This window comes from Numida meleagris, chromosome 19 (genome assembly GCF_002078875.1).
Source record: "Numida meleagris isolate 19003 breed g44 Domestic line chromosome 19, NumMel1.0, whole genome shotgun sequence".
NCBI lineage: Eukaryota > Metazoa > Chordata > Aves > Galliformes > Numididae > Numida > Numida meleagris.
The window spans coordinates 10,373,223-10,385,825 of record NC_034427.1 but is presented as its reverse complement, the minus strand read 5'-3'; the positions used below and the strand labels follow the sequence as shown (position 1 = coordinate 10,385,825).

At 64.2% G+C, this 12,603-nt stretch overlaps 4 protein-coding genes across 6 annotated transcripts in view; 1 reads left to right on the top strand and 3 right to left on the bottom strand.

Annotated features, from left to right (window-relative positions):
• On the bottom strand, positions 339-2,674 carry SNX21 (sorting nexin family member 21). Of its 3 annotated transcripts, XM_021416951.1 has the most exons (4): positions 2,361-2,674; positions 1,886-2,160; positions 1,668-1,816; positions 339-1,388 (listed from the first exon to the last, which is right to left on the bottom strand). In XM_021416951.1, the coding sequence occupies exons 1-4, from the start codon at positions 2,516-2,518 to the stop codon at positions 717-719; spliced, it is 1,254 nt and encodes a 417-aa protein (XP_021272626.1). In that variant the 5' UTR covers positions 2,519-2,674; the 3' UTR covers positions 339-716. The 3 variants fall into 3 exon arrangements, with proteins under 3 accessions (XP_021272626.1, XP_021272625.1, XP_021272627.1); XM_021416950.1 differs by having other exon boundaries at positions 1,668-2,160; XM_021416952.1 differs by having other exon boundaries at positions 1,668-2,160; positions 2,371-2,463.
• On the top strand, positions 3,035-5,566 carry TNNC2 (troponin C2, fast skeletal type). The gene is made up of 6 exons (XM_021416959.1): positions 3,035-3,822; positions 4,575-4,626; positions 4,717-4,860; positions 4,934-5,048; positions 5,124-5,260; positions 5,351-5,566. The coding sequence occupies exons 1-6, from the start codon at positions 3,811-3,813 to the stop codon at positions 5,380-5,382; spliced, it is 492 nt and encodes a 163-aa protein (XP_021272634.1). The 5' UTR covers positions 3,035-3,810; the 3' UTR covers positions 5,383-5,566.
• Positions 7,164-8,458, bottom strand: UBE2C (ubiquitin conjugating enzyme E2 C). Its single transcript, XM_021416958.1, has 6 exons — positions 8,131-8,458; positions 8,015-8,042; positions 7,846-7,932; positions 7,568-7,772; positions 7,437-7,496; positions 7,164-7,344 (listed from the first exon to the last, which is right to left on the bottom strand). The coding sequence occupies exons 1-6, from the start codon at positions 8,229-8,231 to the stop codon at positions 7,286-7,288; spliced, it is 540 nt and encodes a 179-aa protein (XP_021272633.1). The 5' UTR covers positions 8,232-8,458; the 3' UTR covers positions 7,164-7,285.
• Positions 8,596-12,603, bottom strand: part of DNTTIP1 (deoxynucleotidyltransferase terminal interacting protein 1) — a 15,164-nt gene continuing 11,156 nt past the window's right edge. The window contains exons 3-13 of the mRNA XM_021416954.1: positions 12,470-12,540; positions 12,211-12,307; positions 11,964-12,062; positions 11,626-11,694; positions 10,948-11,009; positions 10,484-10,529; positions 9,987-10,045; positions 9,737-9,797; positions 9,273-9,344; positions 8,933-8,988; positions 8,596-8,813 (exon numbers count right to left, since the gene is read on the bottom strand). Of these exons, the coding sequence (XP_021272629.1) occupies positions 8,612-8,813; positions 8,933-8,988; positions 9,273-9,344; positions 9,737-9,797; positions 9,987-10,045; positions 10,484-10,529; positions 10,948-11,009; positions 11,626-11,694; positions 11,964-12,062; positions 12,211-12,307; positions 12,470-12,525 (879 nt within the window). The 5' untranslated portion in view covers positions 12,526-12,540 and the 3' untranslated portion in view covers positions 8,596-8,611. The remainder of the gene's footprint in view (positions 8,814-8,932; positions 8,989-9,272; positions 9,345-9,736; positions 9,798-9,986; positions 10,046-10,483; positions 10,530-10,947; positions 11,010-11,625; positions 11,695-11,963; positions 12,063-12,210; positions 12,308-12,469; positions 12,541-12,603) is intronic.

The following is a 12,603-nucleotide window of genomic DNA, read 5'->3' as shown; positions in this document are numbered from 1 at the left end:
GCAGGGGAGGAGAGGGCAGCACCAGGGCACTTGGGGCTGGCTGTGCCCTGCAGCACACGGGGTCACGGGAGAGGAAAGTGCTACTGCAACAGCCGCGTGGCTTCCCCTTCTCACTTCTGCTGACCTCCTCGTGCCCTAACGGGTGAGCTGCTGCTGCTACTCGCACCTCAGCCTTCTCTTTGGAGCTGGGCTGGAGAGGGGAGCACAGCAGCCACAAAAAAAGGGAAGAACAAGGATGTTCCTACCTCTTGGTTTGGGAGATGCAAGGGCTTCCTGCTGGTGGGTGTCCCTGTGCGGTGCCTCAGGGGGAAGTAGAGCTACACAGACACTGCAGGAGCTCCTGTTCTTTCTCCTACCAAGACTTTATTAAATAAAGTCCTCTTTATTTTCTGTTATTGGAAGTTCCTGGCCGGAAGCCTTCCTGTCCCTTTAACGCAGTGCCAGTGTGTCTCAGCTAAAATCCTGTCTGTTTCGATAACCCCAAGGAGCAGCTGGCTCCTGACAGGTAGTGTGGGCAGCAAGCACCCAGCACCGGTGGAAAAACTGACACAGAAAGTGCATTTCTGAGAGATGGCTCCAAGAGGGGCCAACCCTGCTCCCAGCCACCACACGCAGGCTGTGCCAACACCACTCTGCCTCCGCGCCTCATCTCAAACTTCACCGCTCCCTCCCCCGCCCCAGAGCGCGAGCTGTCCTGCACCCCACGGCCCCCAGCCTCACTCCAGAGGTTCCTTGATCAGACACTCCTTCAGGCTGGGTTGCTGCTGCAAGGGCACCCCGGCCTCCTGCAGGCCCTGCAGCCGGGCCTCCGACTGCCGCTTGTCCTTGCCCACTTTCCAGGCCAGGTGGACGTGAGCCTGGAGGAAGGGCCCCAGCAGCGGGTGGCTGTCCTGGGCCTCCAGCAGCTGCAGCGCCTGCTCGCAGCAGCCGTGGGCTTCACCCAGCTGGTCCAGCTCCTGGTGGCAGACAACCAACCCAGCCAGCGTCAGGAGGAAGCGGCCGGAGCCACAGACCCCCAGGCGGTCCTGCAGGCGGTAGGCGTTGGCCCAGGTGGCCAGGGCCTCGCGGTACATGCCGGTGCAGGTGAGGCGCTGGGCGGCGCGCAGGTCCTGCAGGAAGAAGAATTCAAGGAACTCGGGCGAGCGGCGGATCTCGGCGATGGAGTGCAGGTGGGACAGGAACTGCTCGAAGGCTCGGCTCCGCTTGGCGATGGTCTCGGCCGTGAAGTTGCGCCGCAGCCTCTTCCTGGGGAAGGCGATGCCCGCCATGTCGCAGCCAAAGCGGCCGCGCAGGCGGCGGTTCAGCCGCTCGAAGTCTGAGTAGCGACGGGCGATGGCGGCGGGGGCCTTGTCCAGCTGCCCGGAGCGGATCAGGTAGATGGTGTAGAGCTGTGGGCAGGGAGCGGGGGTCGGGAGGTGCTGCGGTGGGGGACGTGGCCCTCGGTGAGGCCGGGGCTGAACCGAACGCACAGCAGCATAGGAGAGGAAGGGATGGGCACGCGGTGCCCCGGGGCGGTTTTCACGCGGCTAGAGGGAGCTGCGGCCGTAGTTACCTGAGGCTCATCTGAGCCGCAGCGCCGTCAGAGCAGCACAGGGAGAGACAGAGAGAAGTGAGCGCCCGCCCGCCCGGACCCTCACCCGCTGCTGCGGCCCCGCGGGCGCACTCACCACGTACTTGGAGGAGCGCTCGCTGACCACGCTGGCGCTGGTCACCTCGAAGAGCAGCCGCTGCGGGACGAGGCTGCTCCGCGACCGCCGCCACAGCTCCTGCAGCTGCCGGGTCAGCAGGCCGCCGGGCCGCCCCGCCGGGCCCCACTCTGTGCGGGGAGAAGGGCTCAGCGGGCGCGGGGACAGCGGGCGCACAGGGCACCCGTCCCAGCACCTGCCTCCGTCCCGCGCCGCATCCCCCGTCGGCAGCTCCTCGCCTCCGCCGTCCTCCTCTTCCTCCTCCTCCTCCTCCTCCTCGTCCTCCCCGTGCCCGCTGAAGCTCAGGGTGCCGCTGAGGCGCGTGGACAGCCCCTCGGTGTCGTCCTCCAGCTCCGAGCTCTCGGGGCAGTCCTCGGCCTCAACGCCGTCGCGCGTCCGCTCCTCCCGGGCGCCGTCCGCGCCCAGCGCGTGCCGCAGGCGGTGCAGGATGCGGGCGGCCATCCCCGCGGCACGGCTGCCGGCGACGGGTCAGCCCCGGCCGCCCCAACACGGGGACCGGCACGGGGGGGCAGTGCGGGACCCCGCACCGGGACAGCCCCGCTCCCGGCCGGGACCCTCCGCCCCGCCCGACCCGGGCCCACCCCTCAGCCCCGCTCCCCCCGGAGCAGCCCCGCTGGCAGTGTGGGCGGTGCCGGAGCTCTCACCGCGCCGTACCGGGCCGTACCGTGCTGTGCCGGGCCGGGCCGCGCCGCGCCGGGCGGTGCCGAGCGATGGCCGCTCCGCCGCTGCTCGTCCCGGGATCCTCCCTGCGCGGCTCCGCCTTCCGCTGGGAACCCGGATCGCGGCGGGGCTGTCACGTCCCGGCACGGCATGGCACGGCTCGGCACGGCGCGGTCCGGGTCTTTCGCTGCCCGCACAGCCCCTGCTTTGTCCCTGGGCACAGCTCCCTGATGGTGCCCAGCCCACGCTGCCCTGGCACCCTGACACCTCGGTACCCCGACACCGCAGCGCCCCAGTGCTGCGACATGCCGGCACCCTCACCCTCTGCCCCTTCCCTCCCCAGCCTCGCCACACGCCCCTGCTCCTGGGCTGCGGCCACGGCCGGCGCCTGGTGCTCACCGCCCTTATTTAGCACCGTGCCTGCTCCGTCCTCGCTGCTTTCTTGGGAATGTCTATTAATATCGAGGACCGGCCCAGCTGCTGCCATCACTCTGTGCTTGCTCCTCGCTGTGCTGCGCTGCCCTGGCCGTGGGGTGCTGCAGAGCTGCCCCAGCACAGGTCCTGTGGAACCGAGAGCCCTGCGGCAGCCCCAGAGCTTTTCCGGAGGCCGCGGGCCATGGGCCACTTGGCCAGCCGGTCCCAGGGCCACGGGGCTGGCAGAAGCACCGCTGTGCCACACCCTTGAGGAGGCCATGGGCATCATTCCCACTGTCCCAGAGTCACGGAGCAGCCGTGCCTCTTCTGGCCCCTGCCAGGCCCAGGCAGCGGCTGCCAGCAGAGCCAGGACCCGCTGCAGGGCCCTGCTCCTCGCTCACAGCCAGCACTGGTCCGGGGCCGAGGGCTGCAGCTCTGCCTCAGCCCCTCCAGAGCAGAAACCAGGGATGAAAGGAGGGACTGGTGGTTTGGGTACAGCTGGAGCAGCTGGAGTACTGCGGGGTGAAGGAGTGGGCATGGCCCCAGTGCTGCCCGCTTGCCCCAGTCTGTGCTGTGGGGTCAGCAGTGGTGTGGGCAGTGCTGCCCGGCCCTGTCTGTAGTGCCAGCCCGGTGCAGGGGAAGCCCCATCCCCAGTGTCAGGGGGATGCCGCTCTCTGGGGCTATTTTTAACCCCCTCCATGCTGAGCTGTCCTGGGGCAAGGAGGCGCAGGTGAAAGAGCTGTGCTCCTGCCAAGATGCCCTATCCCTCCCCGCAGGGCTTGAATTTCTATCCCGGCTTCAGACCCACGTTTAATCCCCCGCTCTTGGCCAATAACGCTTTGGCTAAATTAGGTAAAATGAGCCCGTTGCCAATGAGCGGGGCCGGAGTTCCACCAGGGAGCTGATAGGCTGCTGGGACTGGAGGCCAACGGCTGGGGGCACGGGGACACTACAAATTGGGGAGCCAGGGAGTGTCTGGGGGCTGCTGGTGTAGGAGGCGGTGACTCCCTGCGGGAGGAGAGCAGCAGAGATGGCGTCAATGGTAAGAGCTCCAGTGGTGCCGGGGTAAACTGCAGCCGGGCCAGAGGTGTTGGGCACTGCGGTGTGGGGCTGCCAGGCATCTCTATGGGGCAATGGCAGAGGGATGATCCTCACAGGCTGGCCATGGCAGGAGGCAGCAGGGACATGGGGGCAGCGGGACATGCTCCCCATGGCATACATTCCCCTATGGGATGCGTACCCCCATGGGATGTGCCCCAGGGAGGGAGTGCGCGGCTACCTGGGGGTAATGGGTGCATGGGGCCATCCGAGCAGCTCCGGCTGGAGCTGGGCTGTGCGAAGGCGCTGAAAGCTGAGCACTGCGTCATGCGACACCTCTGAGGCCGCAGACAGCCTGCGCCTCCAGGAGAAACTCGATCCGGGGCAAACAGGTGCCCGTCGAGCACTGCTCCCTATAAGGGGAGTTGAGGAGAGTCCAAAAATAGTGCTGCGTGCCTGGGATGCCAAGGCAGCATGGCGGCCCCTGCGTCATGGACCCCCAGTGGGCGGCTGCATGGGGCTCGGGGCAGCTGAGCTGCAGGGGCTGCTCGGGGCCTTGGCTCGCTCAGGGAATGGCCACGTGCTGCAGGGCTGTGCTGGACGAGGGCTCTGCAGCTGTGCTGGGAAGGCCAAGGCTTTGCACCGCGCCACACACTGCTGCAGAGCCCCTTGTGCTGCTGACCCTGAGCGGGGGCTGTGCTGACAGGGGAGGAGCATGTGGGGCAGGCACTGACCCCTTCTCCCCGTGCCTTACAGACGGACCAGCAGCAGGAGGCCCGGGCCTTCCTCAGCGAGGAGATGATCGCTGGTGAGCGGGGAGGGGAGCAGGGCCCCATCCCGGCCCATGCAGGGCCCATCCCATTGCCCGAGCCCTGGCCCTGACCACTCTTCCCTGCAGAGTTCAAAGCTGCCTTCGACATGTTTGATGCGGACGGTGGTGGGGACATCAGCACCAAGGAGTTGGGCACAGTGATGAGGATGCTGGGCCAGAACCCCACCAAGGAGGAGCTGGATGCCATCATTGAGGAGGTGGACGAGGATGGTGAGCAGCCTCTATGGGGGTGGCGGGTGGCTGGGGCGCGCAGCCTGACCCACATCACGCTCCCTCCCCACAGGCAGCGGCACCATTGACTTCGAGGAGTTCCTGGTGATGATGGTGCGCCAGATGAAAGAGGATGCCAAGGGCAAGTCTGAGGAGGAGCTGGCCAACTGCTTCCGCATCTTTGACAAGTGAGTGGGGCAGTGCCTGTTGGCACCTGTCCTTGGTGGCGAGCAGGGCCTCATCCGGCCCTTACTCTCCCGCAGGAATGCTGATGGGTTCATCGACATCGAGGAGCTGGGTGAGATTCTGAGGGCCACCGGGGAGCACGTCACCGAGGAGGACATAGAAGACCTCATGAAGGATTCAGACAAGAACAATGATGGCCGCATTGACTTCGATGGTGAGCGGCAGCCCTGGCCCCGCAGCTTGCCCAGCCCCTTTGGGCTGCGTGCGTGGCACAGCAGGGTCTGACGGTGCCGCTCTCTTGCAGAGTTTCTGAAGATGATGGAGGGCGTGCAGTAAGGGATCAGACATTCCTTGGGCCGGCTGCGGCAGCCAGCCACGCTCCTCTGTCCAGGAGTGGTCCCGCTGCATCGCCTGGCCTTGCTGCCCACCCGCTGGAGCCCTGCAGCAGCTTGTGCCCCTCGGCCGGCGGCTGAGCTTTTCCTTGACTTTGATGGATGTGGTTTATGGATGAGCCTCATTAAAAGGGGAAAGGCTGAGTTGCCAGTATGGGAGTGCCTGGGGGGGCTGTGGCACTGTGCCCCATGAAGGGGGAAACGGGGAAGCGTGCAATGCCATGCCATACCCCATACCAGCCAGGCTGACCTGCGAGTGCACGAGCAGCAGTTCCCATGGGCTGCTGGGTGGGTGCCAGCCAGCGCTGAGCTCAGAGTTTCCATCAGAAGCACTCGCTTCCCACGACAGCAGCAGCAGGGAGCGCAGCCCTGTCCTCCCAGGGTCCCAGCAGGCAGTATTGGGAGGTTGCTCCTGCTCACTCTGGGCAGGATGTGGGACCACGCTGGATTTTGGCAGAGGGGGGGGGAAAAGGGGGCAGCACTGCTGCTGGGTTCTGATGGAAAGGATGGGGTATCCTGTCAAAAAAAGTAGGGAGGCTGCTGCCCTCCCCAGATAGCAGCCACCCCTCTGCCCAGGGATTAACGCAATGCTGGAGAAGCCAGCCTGGTCTGTGCCAGCTCTCCCTGGGGACCTGTGTCTCCGTGCAGCCTCTGCAGTTGGGGAGGAGCACAGCCACAGGGGTGCCAAGAGTAGGACGTGCCCTGCGCCAGGGCTCATGGGCCCAGGGAACACCCAGTGCCTGCGGGGGCAACGGGACTGGCACTATGCAGCACCCCGGCTCAGGACTCATCCCTTCCCTGCGGAGCCAGCAAGAAGCTGAGTCCTTGTGGCACAGGATGGCACCAGGGCGAGGGGCTGCCTCTGGCTGTGGGGCACGGGGGGTGTGCGCGGCCACCCAGACTGCGCTCTGCAAGGCAGCGGCGGGGCACCGGCAGCTGGTTTTGCAGCTGGGGGGCAGTGCTGATGGCCCCCAGCTGCGTGAGGAGCGGCACAGGAGGAGCGTGGAGGTGCGGGAGCTCAGTGTTGGTAAGGGTCCGCACAGCGTGCAGCACGGGAGTTGAGCAGAGGGGCTGCAGCCCACTCAGCATCTCCGTTCCGCAGGGCTGCAGAGCGCACTGCTGGCATGGCTGCGGCAGGCAGCGGGCCCCCAGGAGCGGCGAGAGCTGGAGCGGCTGTGGGTGCTCTTCCTCTCCGCCCTGGAGCTCTTCCTGCAGGACCTGCGCTGTGCCCACCACCTCTGCTGCATCTTCTCCCTGGGGGTGGGTGGTGTGACCCCGCTGCGCACTGGGCTGGGGGGGCGGCGAGGGGGAGGGCCCGAGCTGCCCCCAGCCCCCCCATGCCTGGAGGAGGAGATGGAGCAGGTGAGGGCAATGCTGGCGGAGATGGAGAGCATGGCCAACATCCCGCTATGGACGGTGGAAGCCACGCATGTGGCGGGGCCGGGAGGGGACACAGCCCCCACGTCCCACGGGCCAGGGCCCGGCCCTGGGTCCTGCTGCAGGGTGCTGTGAGCTGGGGGCAAGGAGGTGCAGGGCTGGCTCGGCTCAGGAGGATGGGACACCACGTGCCCCTTGGGCCCCGGGAGCTGCCTCCTGCAGGGCAGTAATAAAGCCCGCATTACCCAATGTGTGTTTGCGTCCCTCCATCCCCCCCACCTGCCCCTTAGCCCCCCCCCCACAGCTCTGAAGGTAGCCCAGCTGTGCAATGCATGTAAGCAGACAGAAGAAGTTATAGACATGCATTTATTTATACATTAACGTTAGCTCGCACTCAAAAATTAAGTTAAAAACAGTCTATAATACAGAAAGGCGCAGCAGACAGGGGCAAGGGGGTGGTGCGGTGGGGGTCAGGTCTCCTGGCTCTTAGCCTGCTTGCCGTACATCTCCCGCAGGTACTTCTTGTAGGCTGTGGGGAGAGGGGGTGCAGGCTGAGTTTGGGGCAGCAGGGCCGGGGCTGTGCCACTGCCGCAGCTCGAGGGGGACCCTTGGGGCACTCACCAGCCTGGTTCTTCCACAGCTCAGCAGCGTGCGTGTTCAGTGGGCTGTCAATGTTGGGCTCTGGGGGCAAGGACAAGGGCAGGGTCAGGGGTGCCAGAGGTGTCCGCAGCCCCCATGCTCAGCACACTCACCCGCCAGCAGGCTCTGGATGGACAGCAGGATGGTGCGCACGTCATACAGCGCCGACCACTTCTCCTTCAGGATGTCGAGGCAGATGTTGCCCTGCGCGTCCACGTTGGGGTGGTAGCAGGGTGTGAGGAAGCGCACCGTGGGCGCGGTGTAGGGGTATCCGCTGGGGAACTCCAGGGACAGTTTATAGCGCAGCTCCTCGTAGGCCTGTGGGCGGCAGTTAGCGGGGTGGGGAATCGGGAGGGGGGCCCGCGTCGTGCGGTGCCGTGCGGGTTCTCACCGTGCCCGCCGCGCCGTCAATGGTGCCGATCCAGCGGAAGAGGTTGTCGGACTCGGGGAAGGCGGAGATGCCTTTGTCGCCGGACATCTGCGAGGCAGCGCCATCAGCGCTGGACCGGCCCGGCCCGGCCCAACCCGCCGCCCCCGGCCCCGGCCCCGGCCCCACTCACCATCAGCGCCACCAGCTCCTGCTGCAGCCTGCGGGGACAGCGCGTTACGGGCCGCACCGGCAACCACGGGCAGGGCGGCCCAACCCCCTCGACCCCCCGGCCCGGCCCGGCCTCACCTCTTTCCCACAGAGCCGCGGGCGGCCGTGGCCCCCGCCTCAGCCCCTTTGCGGGCGGCGGCGCTGGGCACGGCGGCGGGGTCGGCGTTCTGCGAGGCCATGGCGGTCCTGGGGCGCTTCCTCGGGCTCACGCGCAGCGCTTTGCTGGGCTGGACTCGGCTCGGCCTGCTCCCGGCGCGGCTCGCACACGATCCCGGGTCCCGGCCCCGCTTCCTCTGCCTTCCGTTCCGGCCCGCTCCCGCACTCCGTTTGAATGTTTCAAACTCGCGACGCCTCCACCAATCAGCGCGCAGTTCCGCTTTAGCCAACCAATCGGCCGTCGCCGAGAATGCGGCTGCCACAGAAACGGCGGGTGGACCCGGAAGAGGCGGGACGGCGCAGGCGCAGAAGTTCCCCGCTCCCCCAGTCCCAGCGCGATTTTAAAGGGGCAGCCCTCCCATCCTCCTCAGCAGGCGCGGAGACGGGTGCGAAGCAGCGGCTTTTATTGCGGGGCCGGGGGCGGGTCAGAGGGCTCGGGATGGCCTTCGGGAGGACCCTCAGGAGGGGCCTCGGGGGGGATCTCAGGAGGCGGCGGTAGGTCCCCCCCATTACGAAGTGTCTCCATGTACTTCTGCATCTTCTCCGTCATCCAGGCAGGTGGGACGAAGGGCTTCAGCTCCTCCAGCCGCAGGTCCACAGAGTCCCTGAGGGAGAGCGGGGTTAGCGCGGGTCACAGGCTCTTGGGGCAGGTAAGGTCTCACTGGGTCCCCGCCATGGGGACCCATCCAGGTGACCCCACCGTGTGCAGGGCCCAGGGCCTCACCTGTAGTCGTCAGTGGCCGCCAAGTCGCGGATGTCCTCTTCCAGCAGGAGGTAGGCCTGCAGCAAGGCGAGACACGCGCTGTGCTTCTGCTGGGGCCTGTGGTGCCCGCACGGCAGCTCTACCGCCCCGACCCTGCGTTCCTGGCACTTGCGCCTGCCCAAGCCCCGGGAGCAGCAAACATCTCTTGGCCGAGGTGCCCGAGCCCTGCCTCTGCCTGTCCTGCCACATGGCCCTGCCCGTGGCGTGCTGCCTGCCTCTCTGCTCCTCCGCCCCTGTCCGTCCTGAGCGGGTTTCCGCACAGTTCTAGGGCTGCAGCGGGCACAAGCCCGGGCGTACTCACCATCTTGCCCCCAGTGGCCCTCATGTGCTGCTGCTCTGCCAGCCATTGCTTATCCTGCGGGTCGGCTGCGTACTGCAATAAAGCAGCAAGGACCTGGCTGAACACAGGACACAGACCTCCCACTTGGACCACCCTCCTGTGGGGCACAGCCCACTCCAGTGTTCCGCTGCCAGCACCTCACCACCACAGCGTAGTGTTGGGGGGCTCCCAGAGGGAGGGCGTAGCCCTGCCTGCTCTCCTCTCAAATAAAACCCTGACTCTGGGCAAAACCAGCACCTGAGAGGCTGTACTACCATTAACTTATGTTTCAGTGTGCTGGCCATATTGTGTGTACGTGCTCTAAGACAACCAATGGGGCATGGGGAGGAAAAAACAAGCGAGCCAAAGCACACGCTCCCAGTTCCCATCACAAACTGCATCTGAGCAAACCCCGAAGGAGGAGGCATCCTGTTGTGGTATCTGACCTTAAAGAGGTGGGGATGCTTGATGTAGAGTCGCCCTCTTGTTCCTCCCATCCCGAGAGCTCTGAAAAAGGAACACAAGGGGGTGTCACACTGGGGCAGAGGGGCCCTGCGGCAGCACGGGGCACCTCCTCTCCTCCCCAGGCCCCAGCCCTTCCTACTGCTTTTGAGGCAGAGAATTGAAGTGATGGGAGGAGTCTTACGGGCTCCTGCCTGGGAGACACCACCCTCCATCAACAGGGCCATTCCTTACTTGTTTGCTCGAGATCCCAGCACAAAGGTTGTGGTGTCAGTCAGTCGGGATGGATCCCACTACAGAGCAATTGGAAAAGGGGCAACATTAGAAATGAAGCTGGTGCCAGCCAATGCTCCACGAGCCTCAGCTCTCTGATGGGGAACCTAAGAACTGCCCCCTGGCTTGGGAGGGAGGGAGGTAGCCACAAACCTCTGGATTGCCACAGAGGAAGGAAACTGCATCACCTTGGGCTGATCTAAGCTGTTTCCCTTGTGGGAAACACCTGTGGGATCCTCCTGGCTACTACTAAGGCTTTCCCCATGTCTCCGAATGGCTGTACCACACCACAGAGCTACAGTGTCTGGAGAAAGCAAGCAAAGACTTCCAGGCACTGTAGAGACCCAGCAGGGGAGGGCACAACCTAGGACTGTCCTGTGCTGCCGCTGCAGGCAAGGCTCTGCTTGTGGAAGTGAAGGGAGGAGAGGGTGAGCCCAGGAGCATCAGCCAGCCAATACCTTTGGTCCATCCCTTCTCACAGGCTCAGAGACTTTGAGCTTCCACCTGAAGGAAAGAGAAGTAAGAATAGGTCTTAGAAAGACCAATGCAGACAGACACCACAAGCTCCCAATGGCAGGAATCTGAGCTTGAACCCTTCCAGATCCACCCTCTCACACCTTCCACCCAGCTCTGGACCTCCACCTCTGCTGTGTTGCCTGCTACCATCTGTGTCACACATAGTTCACTGAATCATCCACCTGGTTCTGTGCATCCTGTGGCCCTGCTGAAAACTGTTTCCTGGAAGGCCTTTGCCTCCTGCAGCTCAACCTCAGCCAAAACTCTCTTGCCCTCTGGCATCTCTCCCTGCACCTCTCTTTTGTGCAGGGGGAAGGACACTGCAGGTTTTGGTGCCCCTTACTTCAGCTGGTTTTGCTTCCCACTGCCCCTGAAGCACGCGCAGCAGCTCAAGGCCCATACTCACGCAGACATGCCTGAGACCCCACGATCGTTCGACAGGCTCTGTCCTGGAGGCCGTCCTTTTCTCTGCATGGAAGAAATCCTTCAGTCATTCAGTTGTGCAGATAGAGAGGACCCTTTTGATTCTCTATTCCCTCCTACGGAAGCAGCTCTTTTACCATGAGCACAACACCAGCATAAGAGCAAGCACCTCTGAGCCTTCACAAAAACCATTCACACTTGCACACGCTTATACTGTGGTAATAACCAGGCGCAAGGAACAGGTCTCCCAAAACATAAAAACCCTCATGTGGAAAACCCTCCTACCTTTTTGGGAAGGGGGCTTCCTCGACGATTCAATTCCTCATCCATCTGTCGGGCACGCTGGAAGAGGAATGGCGGGAGGATGGAGACGAGCCCTTCTCCCAGCCCAGTCAGGCAGGGCCCCACACATGCAGCCCACAGCTCTCATTTGCTGACTCAAGGCTGAGAGCACAAGGGCACAGAGAAACACTGTAGCCACCCCATATCAGTGTGAAGCACTCATGCTATGCCTGGGACCTGGGTCTTCTCCCCACAAGACTAACGTTCCCCAGCTCCACCGCCCCACTTGCGCAGCTAATGGATAATTCCAACCCCTTCATTCTATTCCTCCCAGCTCTAAGAGATCATTTAATCCTCCGGGAACAATAACAACTTTTACCTTTGGTCCCATCTGCTCATGGGGTAACCTGGACACAACCTTTTTGCCATCTGAGAACAGCAGCTTGGCCTGCAGGAAGAGAAGGAAGGTTACCTGATTCTGGGTGCAAAGGGGAACTGCCAGCAACCCCTGCTTCACCCTGTGATAGAGGATCTGTGTGCAAAGGCATCTGTGCTGATGGGAAAGCCCCAGGCCATATGAAGTGTAAAGGCCACATCTAGGGATCAAACTCTTTGTTGACAGCTGGCCACTACAGGCTCTAAAGATTTGGGTATATCTTCCCCCAAGCCTTGTCCCAGCTACAGTTTGAGAGCACTTTCATGTGTGCTGGTGCCCACCTGCTCCAGGCAGCTCCGACACGTCTCCTGGATGAGCTGCTCTGGGTCCACCTCCTCCCCAACGTTGTCACGCACATTGAGTGCTGCCTTCTGGAAAAACTGGGGAAGGAGCAGCAGGGTGTCAGCAGCCAGGTGAAGTTTGGCAGGGTGCAGCGCCCAGCTCCCCTGCTGCACCCACATGGCGACTGGAGCTGGACTCTGGCTCCCAGTCCCGCAAGGGGCCGGGGCTGTGCCCTGCACAGCTCACCTTCATGTACTTATTGAAGACACCCCGGATCTCCTCATTGATGCTGGGCTGCAGCACGGCTCGCAGCAGGTCCATAGACACGACCGGGTCAGTGAAGCTGTGGGAGCAGATGGGAAGTCAGGCGAGGTGCAGGCACCGGCCTGGCCCAAGCCCGCTCCGCTCCCCTTCCTCGGCCCGGCCGCCCCACTTCGCTCCCTCCAGGCCCGGCCCGGCCCCACCGCTGGGCAGCCCGCCCCCACGGGGCCCAGCCCGCCCGTACCTGGTGGTCATCTGGGAGCGCCGGCCGCGCCGCTGCACCTGCCGGTGCTTGATCATGATGTTCCAGGGGCTCTGCGGGACACAGCCGTCAGCCTCGAGCCCGCCGCCCGCCCGCCCGCGCCGCCGCAGCCTCCC

Coding starts and splice junctions, on each gene's coding strand:
- SNX21 (XM_021416950.1), bottom strand. CDS start 2,518: ATGCCGTGCCGGGACGTGACAGCCCCGCCGCGATCCGGGTTCCCAGCG. Junction 2,161..2,360: donor GCACAGCACGGTACGGCCCG/GTACGGCGCGGT, acceptor CGTCGCCGGCAG/CCGTGCCGCGGGGATGGCCG. Junction 1,389..1,667: donor AGCGCTCCTCCAAGTACGTG/GTGAGTGCGCCC, acceptor CCCTGCCCACAG/CTCTACACCATCTACCTGAT.
- TNNC2 (XM_021416959.1), top strand. Junction 4,627..4,716: donor CAGCGAGGAGATGATCGCTG/GTGAGCGGGGAG, acceptor TCTTCCCTGCAG/AGTTCAAAGCTGCCTTCGAC. Junction 5,261..5,350: donor TGGCCGCATTGACTTCGATG/GTGAGCGGCAGC, acceptor GCTCTCTTGCAG/AGTTTCTGAAGATGATGGAG.
- UBE2C (XM_021416958.1), bottom strand. CDS start 8,231: ATGGCCTCGCAGAACGCCGACCCCGCCGCCGTGCCCAGCGCCGCCGCC. Junction 7,773..7,845: donor TTGACGGCGCGGCGGGCACG/GTGAGAACCCGC, acceptor TGCCGCCCACAG/GCCTACGAGGAGCTGCGCTA. Junction 7,497..7,567: donor CATCCAGAGCCTGCTGGCGG/GTGAGTGTGCTG, acceptor CCTTGCCCCCAG/AGCCCAACATTGACAGCCCA.